Raw genomic sequence first — 12675 nt, forward strand, 5'->3', positions numbered from 1 at the left:
AAAACATGCAAATTGCTGCAGAAATGTGGAGAACTGAACTGAAGACTGGAAAACTGAGAAATTGGAAGCAAAATTGGCAGGATCTTTCCATCCCTTGTTTTCACTCATTAACATTGTTTCACTGAAAGCAATTGCAATGAAATTTCAGGACTTCACTCACTGCATAGGGGAGGGTGGCACTGCGACGGGTACCGCAATGTCAGAGTAGAACAAGCAGACAGTTTATGACAGCACACATTAAAAATAATTGTGGATATAATTTCGTTTTCATTTCAAAGATTTCCCCCCTCTTCCTTCTCTTATCTAAAAATATTACATTTGAGATTGGTTAGAGTTTCCACCACAGCTGTGAAAGGAGCCTCATGCTCTATCCAGCTGCATTTATCAGTCTACATTTGTTTTATGCAGCTGCATTTTTCCAGACTGGCAACCGTTCCATCAAAGCTCTGTCACTGTGATTTAGTAGTTCTTTATCCTCACACACACATTCCACTCTCCTATATTCAGGGATTCCTGATTTATGTGTGCACATTGCTACTTTAGAGCACAGGGAAGTTGTCATCCCACCACAGCAGTGTGTTTCACAGCTCTTTCTCTCCCATCAGCACGGCTTCATTAAGGTCAGATTTATTTCAAAACAAAATAAAATAAAAAATTCCTTCCAGTAGCACCTTAGAGACCAACTAAGTTTGTTCTTGGTATGAGCTTTTGTGTGCATGCACACTTCTTCAGATTTATTTCAGTTTGTGTATAAACCAGGGGGCGTTGATGGGGCAGGGATGTCTTTACCCTGTGCAAAGGTGTCCACAGCTTGACTAGAGATTAATTAGGAACCATTTAAGGATTCCAACTGGAGCGAAGCTTGTTTGAGAAAAAACACATCAAAGAGTTTACACTTCTGTGTAACAAATGCTGAGGACAAGCAACACCCCAGCAAAGTGCTTCCTGTGTTCTTAGAGAATAGGTGTCTACTACTTTCACAATTCCCATATCACACATTGGAACAAACACCTATTAAATGATTATGTTTCAGCCTTATTGAGGAAGACCTTGGGGTTATAATGGATTACATGTTACGTATGAGTCAGCAATATAAACTTCTTCCAAAAAAGGCAAATGCCTTGTTCAGTTGCAGACGTAACACACGCAAGATTCAGGAACTGTGACAGAAAGGCTGAAATCCAGCACTGAGGCAAGGACTTCCTTTCACCCTGCTGTTGGTAACGTTAGTTGAGAAGTAACCAGAATGCAATTTGCAAGCTTTTAATTTGGGCATAAACAAAATTGATGTAGTCAGGGCTTCTCCACCTAGATTGTGTAAAACAGCGTTACCAGAGAATTGTAACCATAGCACAACACCCACATAGATGACCCTTGAAGGACAAAAAGCCAACTCCCTCTCTGCTGAGGAAGTAAAAGGCAACAGTGGAAGCTGGTAGAACCTAGAGCTGTGGCGACACCTGGAAAGTCCGTAGCCTCCCACCATGAAACAGTGGGCACCCAAGCAGAACAGTTGTACAGTGGTACCTCAGGTTACAAACACCTCAGGTTACAGACTCTGCTAACCCGGAAGTACAGTAGTACCTCAGGTTAAGAACTTTGCCCCAGGATGAGAACAGAAATCTCACGCCGACGGCAGCGGGAGGCCCCATTAGCTAAAGTGGTACCTCAGGTTAAGAACGGTTTCAGGTTAAGAATGGACCCCCGGAACGAATTAAGTTCGTAACCAGAGGTACCACTGTACGAGTATTGAGCATGGAAAGCACCTTGGCTGAGAAGGGGTCTCTCCTGTTTTCCCTTTTACTCACACTATGCTGAAATGGCAAAACTTACAGGAAGAATCAGAAACCAGGAAGAATCAAATTTTAATAAAGAATGGGGAAGGTTTATAAATGTATTTGAAAAATTATTGTAAACAATAACATTCATTAGTAGGTTTGACAGAAAACTTGTAGCCAAAATCTGAATGATGGTTTAGCGGATTTATAACAATAAGAGTTATTGAGGAGATGCAGAGGGGAAAACGTTACATAAGGATCCACAAAGGGGAGTGGGGAGGGAAGACCACAGGGAATCGTGTTTTTATTGAGTTTGGTTTTATTTTTTCTGTTACTGTATGTAGAATTGAAAATGCAAAAATAAACTATATCTATCCATCTATATAACTGTATCTATATACAGTGGTAACTCTGGTTACGTACTTAATTTGTTCCGGAGGTCCATTCTTAACCTGAAACTGTTCTTAACCTGAAGCATTACTTTAGCTAATGGGGCCTCCCACTGCCGCTGCGCCGCCAGAGCACAATTTCTGTTCTTATCCTGAAGCAAAGTTCTTAATCTGAAGCCTTATTTCTGGGTTAGCGGAGTCTGTAACCTGAAGCATATGTAACCTGAGGTAACACTGTACCGGTAATACTGAGCTAGATTTACCAGTGGTTTGACTTAATATTAGGTTCTGTGATCCTACATAACACAAAAACACATAAAAAAGAAGAGAAGGCATCTCTGCTATCACAGCTGCTTCTCTGCTGGGAGACAAGTTGTGGTGCCCCATGCCTATTTCTGGTTCTTTCTCTATCCTCTTATTTTGCAAAGAAACAATGGACACTTAACCACTGCAGTTTTGTTAATACTTAGCACTTAAGTGTCTTACCTTGGTTCAGAAGGGCTTAACAGCAACAGTGTAGGGTAAATCAGCATTATTACACACACACACACACACACACACACACACACATTTTTTATTTTTTATTTTTAGGTAGTGGGGTTGAGGCTGGGGACAAGTGGCTTGGAAAAGGCCATTGAGTTCCTGACAGAAACAAGGTTTGAGTGGGGAACTTTGAGATTCATAGCTCAGTCTCTTGACTGTGATAATATGCCAGCGTCCTGCCACTATGTGTGGTCAATCTCTGGGTGGCAAAATAAATGTTATCCATTGCACCAAGGCAGATTCTGATGGCTTGAAACAAACCTTATAAAGTTCAGTGTCCAGTTAATGACCTCAAAACTCCTTACAAAGGGAGATGAGTGAGCTCTGAAAATCGGAGTATGTCTGTGAAGGAACATAAAACTCAGTGCAGACTGGGTAATATGTATTATCATTACAATGCTGCCATCTGGTAGCTAGCAACACAGTAGCAGCGGGGGCAGGGAGGGCAGAAATCATTCCTTGTCCATTTGTCCTTTGAGCATGAGGACGAGATCTGAGCCAAAGAAATAAATATGTGTTTTAAAACAGAACAGCTGAGAAGTTTATATAAGAGCGACAAATATGATTGGGCTGCTTGCCAGTTCCTAGCCCAGTCTTCATAATGGAGGGAGGTGCAGTTAAACTATTTAAAAGGAGTCTGCAATGGCAAGGTAGATATGAAACCCCCCTAAGTCAGTCCTAAACCACGTTTTACAGGTTCGTTTTCAAAAGAAGAAACCTTATGCTAGGCAAAAATGATCCACTGTCGTTCTTTGTGTTCAAGTGCCAATGCACAAAGAGGGGACTCATTTGTTGCAGGAAGGGGGAGTTCATATTTTAAGATAAATTAAGAAAAACTTTTGCAAGCATGAAAAGTAAATTTAGCTTTTGATAAAAGCCTTGCTGCAATCTATAAGGTCGATAGAAGTTTTTTTAATGTGTGGATCATAGATACCCAACACTCTTCCTGAATGAAGCCCTGTCATTCCAAAAACAAAGGAGACAATTCAGCCAATGTTAAGAAGCCTCTTTCTATCCCATTGATTTCAGTGGGAGAGATTTGAGCATTCACTCATCACCTCTCCCATTTAAATGAAGGGGACTTGAAAATCCCTGACTTTGGCTGGATCATGCCCATAGTGGGAACTTCCAGGCTGTCACTATTTTTGGATGTGATTAAGTCACATGCTGGCAAATTCAGGTTGTGCAATTAAAGTTCCTCTGACCGTCTTCCACATAAAAAACCCATGTACCCCCCTCCAAAAGTTTTTTTTTTAAAAAACTTCTTGCAATGCATGGGGAAATGTACTGGAAAGTGTAGGATAACAATTGCTTGCTGCAACATCACACAATTTCCTTGTAAAGAAATCAGAATGAATGCTCAACAGCTGATGTTATCTGACCTCCCCACAAGCTTCGTGCAAATAAATCAGGATGATGCCCAATAAGCAGCGCCGCCTGGAAGAAACCAGTGTATTTAGAGGTTCAGTGTGCGTGGTCACATATAAATATGCAAATTGCATGTGGCAGAGAGGGCGAGGCAAAGAGCATCATGGCGTGTGCTTGGATTTGTCTTCCATCAAATGAGCAGCAGGGCCTGTTCTTGAGTGGTTCACACTCCCTGACGCATGGTACCCAGCTATATTTATCCTGGCTGGAAGAATTCTGTCAAGTGCTCTGTGCTGTTGATAAGGTAGTGGTGCTGACAACAGTTGGGGAACAAGAGGGAGGAGCAGGAGGGGGCATCCCAGTAGTATTTCTTTAGCAGGGGGGGCTTGGAAGTCATTCAGTCCTCCTTGCAGTCTCACTCAGTCAGCTCCTGGTGAGCCAGCCTTAAGATGCCAGAACCTGTAAAGAAACCAGGTAAGGACTTCAACTAGAGACAGGGGAAAAAATGAGCATTGCCTGCCTCTTTGGGAGAGAGACTGCTAGGTGGAGCAGGTTTCCTCATCAGGCAGTGAAACAAGATGCCTTAGCAACAACTGTACTGAGGGGGAAACAAACAGGTGGCTTTCTTTTGAAGTAAGCGCATAGAAGCCTAATTCAAGGATAATTAAATTAACTGGGATTAGCTTCATTTAAACAAACACATACCACCACCACACAAACATCTAATCAAGAAGAGCAAAAGTAAAATAGTTTGCATTTCCCAGTTGTTGATTTCTTCTCCTCGTCACCTTCAAGCTGGAGGAAGCAGGGTGTGGTATGTTTCTTGGAAGCTTTCTTTGTGGGGGGGGGGAGTGACTCCCATTGTTGTTATTTTTCTCCATCACTTTCTTTCAGGCAAATGTAAGTTTACAGCTGAATGAGAGAATGAGGCATTTTCCTCTATAATATTGGTTCTTGTCTTCCTCTCTGAGATCCCTAAATAGTAAATGTATATCCTTCCTCCTCTTTGAAAGGTGGTATAGGGTCAGAATAGATTTTGTCACCAGAAACGTCACTTTTATATTTTCTCTGCCCCAGGCTGGGTAGTGCAGAGAAAGAAAACAAAATTTATGGTTGTAAATATTCATCTTCTTTTAATTGTCTACAACTGCAGCATCTAAATAATTTTGGACCTTACCCAGTGCTTTTTTTCTGGGGTGACGCAGGGGTACGCATACCCCTAAACATTTTGTGAATCTAAGTTTGGCCTCATTGAGGGCAGTATTTAAATATGAGTAGGAAAATGAGAGTACCCCTCAAAGCACTGACCTTACCTATAAGTATTTAACAACTGCTGTTTTGAAAACAGTATTCATACACTCTTCCCAAATTCTGTCTCTGTAAAGTAATGATGGGAGAAGGTGGCATTCATTATTGTATTTGAAATGTTATATATAATTAATTGTTTAATTATAAAAGCTAGTGAATAAGGCTAGTCTCTTTTTCATTTCCAAGCAGCTGGTAGGCAGAGAAAGTACAGTCACCCAACATCTGATATTTCCCTGATTTAAATTAGTTTTTTTTTCATATAGTGCTTCTGAATATTGCACTTTCTTGTATGTCGTTCTATCTGTCTATCTGTGCATGCGAGCGCGCACACACACACACACACGATACTATGCTTGCTGTGTTAACAGGTTATATCCTTTTGCTTTGTTTGCATGTAAGTGTGCTTGAAATATGATTTGTGTGACTTAAGATGCCTCACACATTATGTTTTTAAAAGGTATCTGAAAAAGGCTGTATGCATATACATAAAAGTGTGGTGTAGAAGTACATATGGTTATGTAAATCTGTTTGTTATAGATGATTTTGTCAGAGGGCTGTGACTTACCATAGTTCTTCACCATGCACACTTGATGGTGAAGAACTTTGATTGTAATGGTCCTGTTCACACTTTGCAGTAAACCAGAGGTAGCCAGTATGGTACCAGCCAGATTTTGTGTACTACAAGTCCCATCATCCTTGAAATGTATGTGCTGAGAATTTACAGTCCCTTTCATTTCTATTCCCAGGACTCTTGAAGGAGGAGCTTTTTTTTCCCTTTTCCTTTTGATCCCTCAGATTGCACAAGACCAAAAAAGCAGAAGCAAACCATATTAAAACTTGTGTGCTGAGAATTTACAGTTGCCTTACTGTATGCTTTTGCACGCTTCCTGGGTGGGGGTGTTGTTTTTTTAAGATAGTGTGTGCCTGCAAGCTATCTGTGTGCATGCCCAGTTGCAACTTAATCAGCATAATTCAATCAACAAATTAGAAGGCAGGGACAAACACAAAATGTGAACACCTACTGGTGTGAACAGGGAAAACTGAAGCTGTTCCTTATACAGTATGTACATTCAACTTGCAGATAACTTAAACAATAGGGAAATATACCTGGGATCCTAAGGGTATTTAGTCTGCTGTCCTATAATCTGAATCAATTCCTAGTCTATGAGAACTATTTTATTGCTTCTCCGAGCTTCACCAGTCATGTTATCCCAAGCATTGTGGAACCAAACGCTGAGCCCGTGTTTTGCATGAGTAAGGTCTCCAGTTAAAATGTTCAGTTAGCAAGTGATGAGAAATATGTCTGCCTAGAGCTCTAGAGAACTATTGCCAGTCAGAGCAGATAGTCATAATCTAGATGGAGAAATAGTCTGACCTTGGGTAAGACATCTATCTTCCTGTGTTCCTGATCAACTTCCAAAACCAGATCATTTGGGTGATCAGATGCAATAGAAGTGCTTCTTTCTGTATCTTCAAATGTTCTAAAAAAAAGAAGGAAGGTTTTGCAACTGCACTTCTGCAGGAATGAGACAAGCTGCACCTTTTGAAAACTCTGCATAACCATTGAGGTGCAAGACAAGTCCTGCCATTTGCTATATCATGCTGGCAAAAGGGCTTGAAGTCTTTTCTCACTTATGTAGCAGCTTTGGTGGAAAATTTAAACCTATAGGTTTTTAGGAGTTGCATCCACAGTAGAATAGACACCAGCTCGTTCCATTTTTACAAATTTTATATATAGTGGTACCTTGGTTTATGAACAGCCCTGTTTATGAACTATTCGGTTTACGAACTCCGCAAAAACCGAAGTAGTGTTCCGGTTTGTGAACTTTACCTCGGTCTACAAACGGAATTCGAACACTGGAAGGGCAATGGCAGCGCGAGGCTCATTAGGGAAAGCACACCTCAGTTTAAGAACAGTTTTGGACTTCAGGAACGGATTAAGTTCGTAAACCTAGGTCTCTCTCTCTCTCTCTCTCTCTCTCTCTCTCTCTCTCTCTCTCTGTGTGTGTGTGTGTGTGTCCAGAGAACATAGCTGCATTCTAGTATTTTTCTACATTGTCCTGTCTTTTTCTCAGACCTGATTTGGGGAGAATTTTGTCTCAAAATGCAGTTGGAACACCAGCCTGCCCACTTCAGCCTTGCCACTTGGGCCTTATGCTAGGGCTGGCCCAGGATGTTTTGCCACTGAGAAAATGCCGACCCCCGACCTCTACCAACTGCTCCCCTGCCAATTCTTTCCCTGCCACCAATGATTCTTCCCTGCCCCTTTCCGATAACAACTCTGCCTCCCCCCCCTGCTGCTGATGGCTCTGCCACCACCAACTCCACAGCCTCCCCCCACCCAACAACAACGAGAAAAGGGAAGCTGAAAAGGAAACTGGGCAGGGAGCTGGTGGTGTTGGTGTCAGTGTCAGTGGCAGTGGGGAGGAGGAAGAGGAGGAAGCGGCAGGTGGCATACCTCTTTATACGAGTTGCTGTTGAGTACAAGTGCAAGAGTGCTGCTGTGCTCATATCCTTCTTGTGGGCTTTTCATAGACCTCGAGTTGGGCCCTTGTGAGAACAGGATGCTGGACCAGACAGGTCTCTGAACTGCAGGGCTCTTGTGTTCTCCTGTTGTTATTGATGGGGGCTTGCCATCTCTCTCTGGGCACCCTGATTGTAGTAAGGTTTTGCCCCCTCAAGCAACATACAATATACAATATCTCCTGTCAAATATTACCTCAGTCATGCACACACAATTTTCCAGGCTTCTAGTCTCATCCCTGCACCTCCATCTGCAATATAGGATAAGAAGACATAGCTAGTGGTTTTCAATGATTTCTGAATTAATGAAGTGCTCTGAAATCATTATTATATATTTTGCTAATGCATCTGTTATCTTGGGAACAATTACAGGGTCAAACAGGGAAGCGATAAAATGGATTTTCCAAATACGGAATCATCTTATAAAGTTTTGGTGGGAAGAGCAGTGATACTTAACAAAATTTGAACTTTAGGCACTGTGAGTGGGTTTTCAAGAAGAAAACTGCTTTTGATAAGTAAATGAGAGAGAGAGAGAGAGAGAGAGAGAGAGAGAGAGAGAGACTTGCATACAGCAGTGGTGTTCACATTTTTCAATAAAAAACCTTTGCATTCTCTGTAATAATTTCCAATACAGCAGCTATGTGAATTTTATGGCAATTTTAAAGACTATTTAAGCTTTCTGATTCAGATTCTAGTCTATAAAAGCTTATGCGGTAATACATTTGTTGCCCTTTAACCTGCCATAAGTCTCTTTGTGCTTTTTAAATTCTTCTAGGAATCTAAGTGAGGCATAATTAGATTCACAGACTGGAATATTTCACTAGGTTTTCTTTTTGTAAAAGCTTGAAGGTTATATAATTCCTTAGTCATACATTAGGTATTACTTGTTCTTATTTGAAGATTTAGAAGAACTGTAAAAAGGGAGGGGGGTATAAATATAACTATTTTGCATTATTGCACCAGTGGGACAACAGATGTACAGAACAATTATATACACAAGGTTATAAAGTGAGGCTGTATGTGTGTGTGTGTGTGTGTGTGTGTGTGTGTCCATCTTATTGCTAGCCTTTTACTCATGTTACTGGAATTTACAGCCTCAGCTGCTGAAGGGGAAGAAGAATGTAAGATAGCGAGACTTGACAAGTTGGGATCAAGGGGTAGCTAAGCCTATAAGTGCAGAAAGTGCCATTGCCTCTTCTCAGCTAAGGAATTTATAGTACTGTAATGCTATATAGCTCCAGAGCAAAACACTTAGACAGGTTCCTTCACTGACACATTTGGAGCATTCAGATGTACATGCCCAACTCATGGGCAGTTATTTTGTTGTTTGGAGGCAAATTGAAAGAAAATACTATTATCGTTTATTTTAATGTGTGCCATGGCTGTGCTGGAATTCACAGGAAGCAAAACTAAATAAAGGAACATGGATTCTCACATTCAAAAATCTAATCTTTGGAGTGGGGGGATGCATATATGAGCCTGGGTGAACTAAAGCCCAGAGCTTTGCTGGGGATCATCAAATTAAGAGGGGCTGGAGGGAAAACCCTTTTAAATGGGTGGAGGGGGGACCACGACTCACCTACAATTTGAGGGGTCGATGATTGGACTACCTTACTTTTTTCTTCTTTAATTCAAGTCCTGGCTAAGGGCAGAGCTAGCAGTCTTGAGTGGGTCCAAGGGCAAAATTATGCAGGACGATCCAGTGACAGTAGTTTTTGGTGAGCCTGGGGCAGAGCCCAGTGAGGAATCACCTAAGGTATGCACCATGCATGGGGCATTTATGGCCCCAGAGCCAATCAGAGGGGAGCCAAGGGGGCATTTGAGGCACGGTTGCAAACTCAGGGGGGGGGGGGCTGGAATTAAGGCATGTGTTAATTTGTTGGCTTTTAAGAAGTTCTGGAACTAGTTTTTATGTTCATAGGATGAAATTGTGACGCTCACTCTCAGCTTAGAAATGCAAATTTAAGCAACCAAGAGATGTGATTTGGTAAAAGACATAATTTTCTGGATAACTGATCCATATTTTGTCATATCCTTAACACTGACTGTGACGTTGCATGAAATCAATTTTTCCTCAGTAATTAGTATGTTTGCACACCTAAGGTTATATTATCAATTGCGCAATAATTGGAGGTTATCTAGACATTTTATTTAAGATGTTAGCAGTCCAGGGGTTCGGGGACAGCATGGCAGAACTGCCATGGAAGAACTGGAGACATCTGAGAAGCCACACATTCTCAGTGTCCTTCTGGCTGGAAGCTGTACTAGTTTACCAGAGTACAACACGAAGGTTTTATGGACAAGACACTTGACTAATCATTTGGCAGCAACATGTTGACATGGCTATACTTCAGGAAGAACTATTAAGAATTACCTTAAATGGAATGGGACTGGATATTACAAGATGATTCAGAGAAAGAGAGATTAGATATCCATGTTCAGGGAAGGAGACTATTTTTATTTGCTTGTAAAGCTGAGTCATATCTACAGAATAGCTGAAGTGATGTATGTATGAGAAGAATACAGTAATGTGAGATAACATCACGATGATGGAAAAACATAATGTGTGAGTCTTACCTGTGAGTTGCAGTGCGTCTCAACTCTACAGCAGCTTGATTTTTTTAAAAAAAATAGTATATAAATAGAAAACCTGCCTCTTGTGAACAGCCCTGCAGCACAGCAGGAAGTTCCTGACTGCAGCTGAAAAGATGCCATTTAAAAGTTGGAACTTTTACAGGCTGCATTGTTGTCAAGCAGTTAACATATTTACAAAAGCTTTTGAGGCTAATAGGATGAGTGATGATGACTGGGCTTTGACAGAAATATTTCTCTAAATCTTTTTAACCCCAATGCTATGGGGAAAGGAGCCAAATGGTAGATGTTTGTGCTTCCTGGTAATCTTCCGAAATGGCTTGACTCCCAATTGTGCTAGAGAGACTACGGAAAAAGCTCCCTGGTGCATAGCAGCACAGGACCAATCACCACATATGCTTTGATCTCCCTGTGACCCTGCACCTCCTTTTTCTGTGTTTTAGCATCTGTGATATGTGTAAATTTCTGCATATCATATAAATTTAATGAGTATTAAAAGAGCTACTTAATATCCATTGGAAGGGGATTTTAAATATTAATATCCATGGTGCAAACACAATGGATCAACTTGTCTGGTGCTTTCACTCAGCTGCACAAATAGAGTTCTGCCTTCAGGAGACTTGTTTTGTATGAGTCTTCCCAGATGTTTAAACAGCAAGAGCACAGGGCAGACTGCCAGATGCTGCTAGACTGCAGCTCCAGCACTTAGTCATGCTTGCCTGTGGAGCAAATGGGAATTGGAATCCAATAACACTTGTAAGTCTACAGGATCCCAACCTTGGCTTAGCAAGACACTGATCATTGACTACAGGGCCAGATGAATGGGTGTGTATCTATCATAGTGCTAGGGTTGCCATATGTCCAGAATTTCCCTGACATATCTGGAATACCGCAGCAGCAAGCAGTGTCCGGATGGAAATCGGCGAAAAGTCCAGGAAGATCTGGATGTATGGCAGTCCGTGTCGGCAGTGCCGTTTTTGCCAATTTTCCTCAAAAACGTCCAATTTCTTTGTGATTTTGCAATAAAAGCTCAACATATTTGGCCAAAACTAAATAAAGCTCTAAAGCTATGGTTTTCCCAGTAGTAATGTATGGAAGTGAGAGCTGGACCATAAAGAAGGCTGATCGCCAAAGAATTGATGCTTTTGAATCATGGTGCTGGAGGAGACTCTTGAGAGTCCCATGGACTGCAAAAAAAATAAAACCTATCCATCCTTAAAGAAATCAGCCCTGAGTGCTCACTGGAAGGACAGACCCTGAAGCTGAGGCTCCAATACTTTGGCCACCTCATGAGAAGAGAAGACTCCCTAGAAAAGACCCTGATGTTGGGGAAGATGGAGGGCACAAGGAGAAGGGGATGACAGAGAACGAGATGGTTGGACAGTGTTCTCAAAGCGACTGGCATGAGTCTGACCAAACTGCGGGAGGCAGTGGAAGAGAGGAGTGCCTGGCATGCTCTGGTCCATGGGGTCACGAAGAGTCGGACACAACTAAATGACTAAACAACAACAAAGCTCAACAACTTTTCTGTCCCAATTTTCAGTTTTTGAAATATGGCAGCAGACAATGACCCAGGAACAGAGAGAAGGTGGCAGCTGCTCCAATGCAGTGCAGTAGTGCAATACCTGGTCCTCATTTCATGTTTCACTCTATCCTGTCCCCAGGGTGATGACATTGGTGTGGAAAAGCAACCACACTCATTATCCCTATTTCAGAGATGTGCCCTATAGTTTCATTTATTTTACAGCATTCAGTAAACTAGAAACAGAAAATAAGTTTTAGAAAACTGAAGATCCAGCAGAGGCATCATTGGCCATGCTGTAGATACTAGTGTATTTTGTCCTGCTATTGTCTCTATCTAAACATATGATACAGGATGGGTGTGGTTTTTTTAAACCACTATAAAGGCCTGCAACATCTCTTTGTAGATGATGGTAGGACAAAATAAATGTATGAATATTCTGTGGGAAATGTATGGATATTCAAAGGCAAATCTGCTAGTGGATTGAATGGGGAGACGACCTCAAGGCAGGTTATTTGGGGTATCATGAAAGAACAGCAAATTAATAATTTGTATTTTTACTCTCAGAGAGGAGGAGAGGGGCTTGTGGGATTTTCTGCCTCAGGCACGCCACCATGATAACTTAATCAGCCTTGGGTGCTATGCACTTTGA

General features: G+C 41.6%; 1 protein-coding gene across 3 annotated transcripts in view; it reads left to right on the forward strand.

Moving 5' to 3' along the window:
- Positions 1 to 4423: 4423 nt before the first annotated feature.
- The window catches only part of MYBPC3 (myosin binding protein C3), a 71564-nt gene continuing 63312 nt past the window's right edge, over positions 4424 to 12675 (forward strand). For all 3 annotated transcript variants that reach the window (XM_033148069.1, XM_033148082.1, XM_033148076.1), the window contains exon 1: positions 4424 to 4552. In XM_033148069.1, coding sequence (XP_033003960.1) covers positions 4528 to 4552 — 25 coding nt within the window. In that variant the 5' untranslated portion in view covers positions 4424 to 4527. The remainder of the gene's footprint in view (positions 4553 to 12675) is intronic.

The sequence above is a fragment of the Lacerta agilis genome, chromosome 1 (assembly GCF_009819535.1).
Source record: "Lacerta agilis isolate rLacAgi1 chromosome 1, rLacAgi1.pri, whole genome shotgun sequence".
Lineage (NCBI taxonomy): Eukaryota > Metazoa > Chordata > Lepidosauria > Squamata > Lacertidae > Lacerta > Lacerta agilis.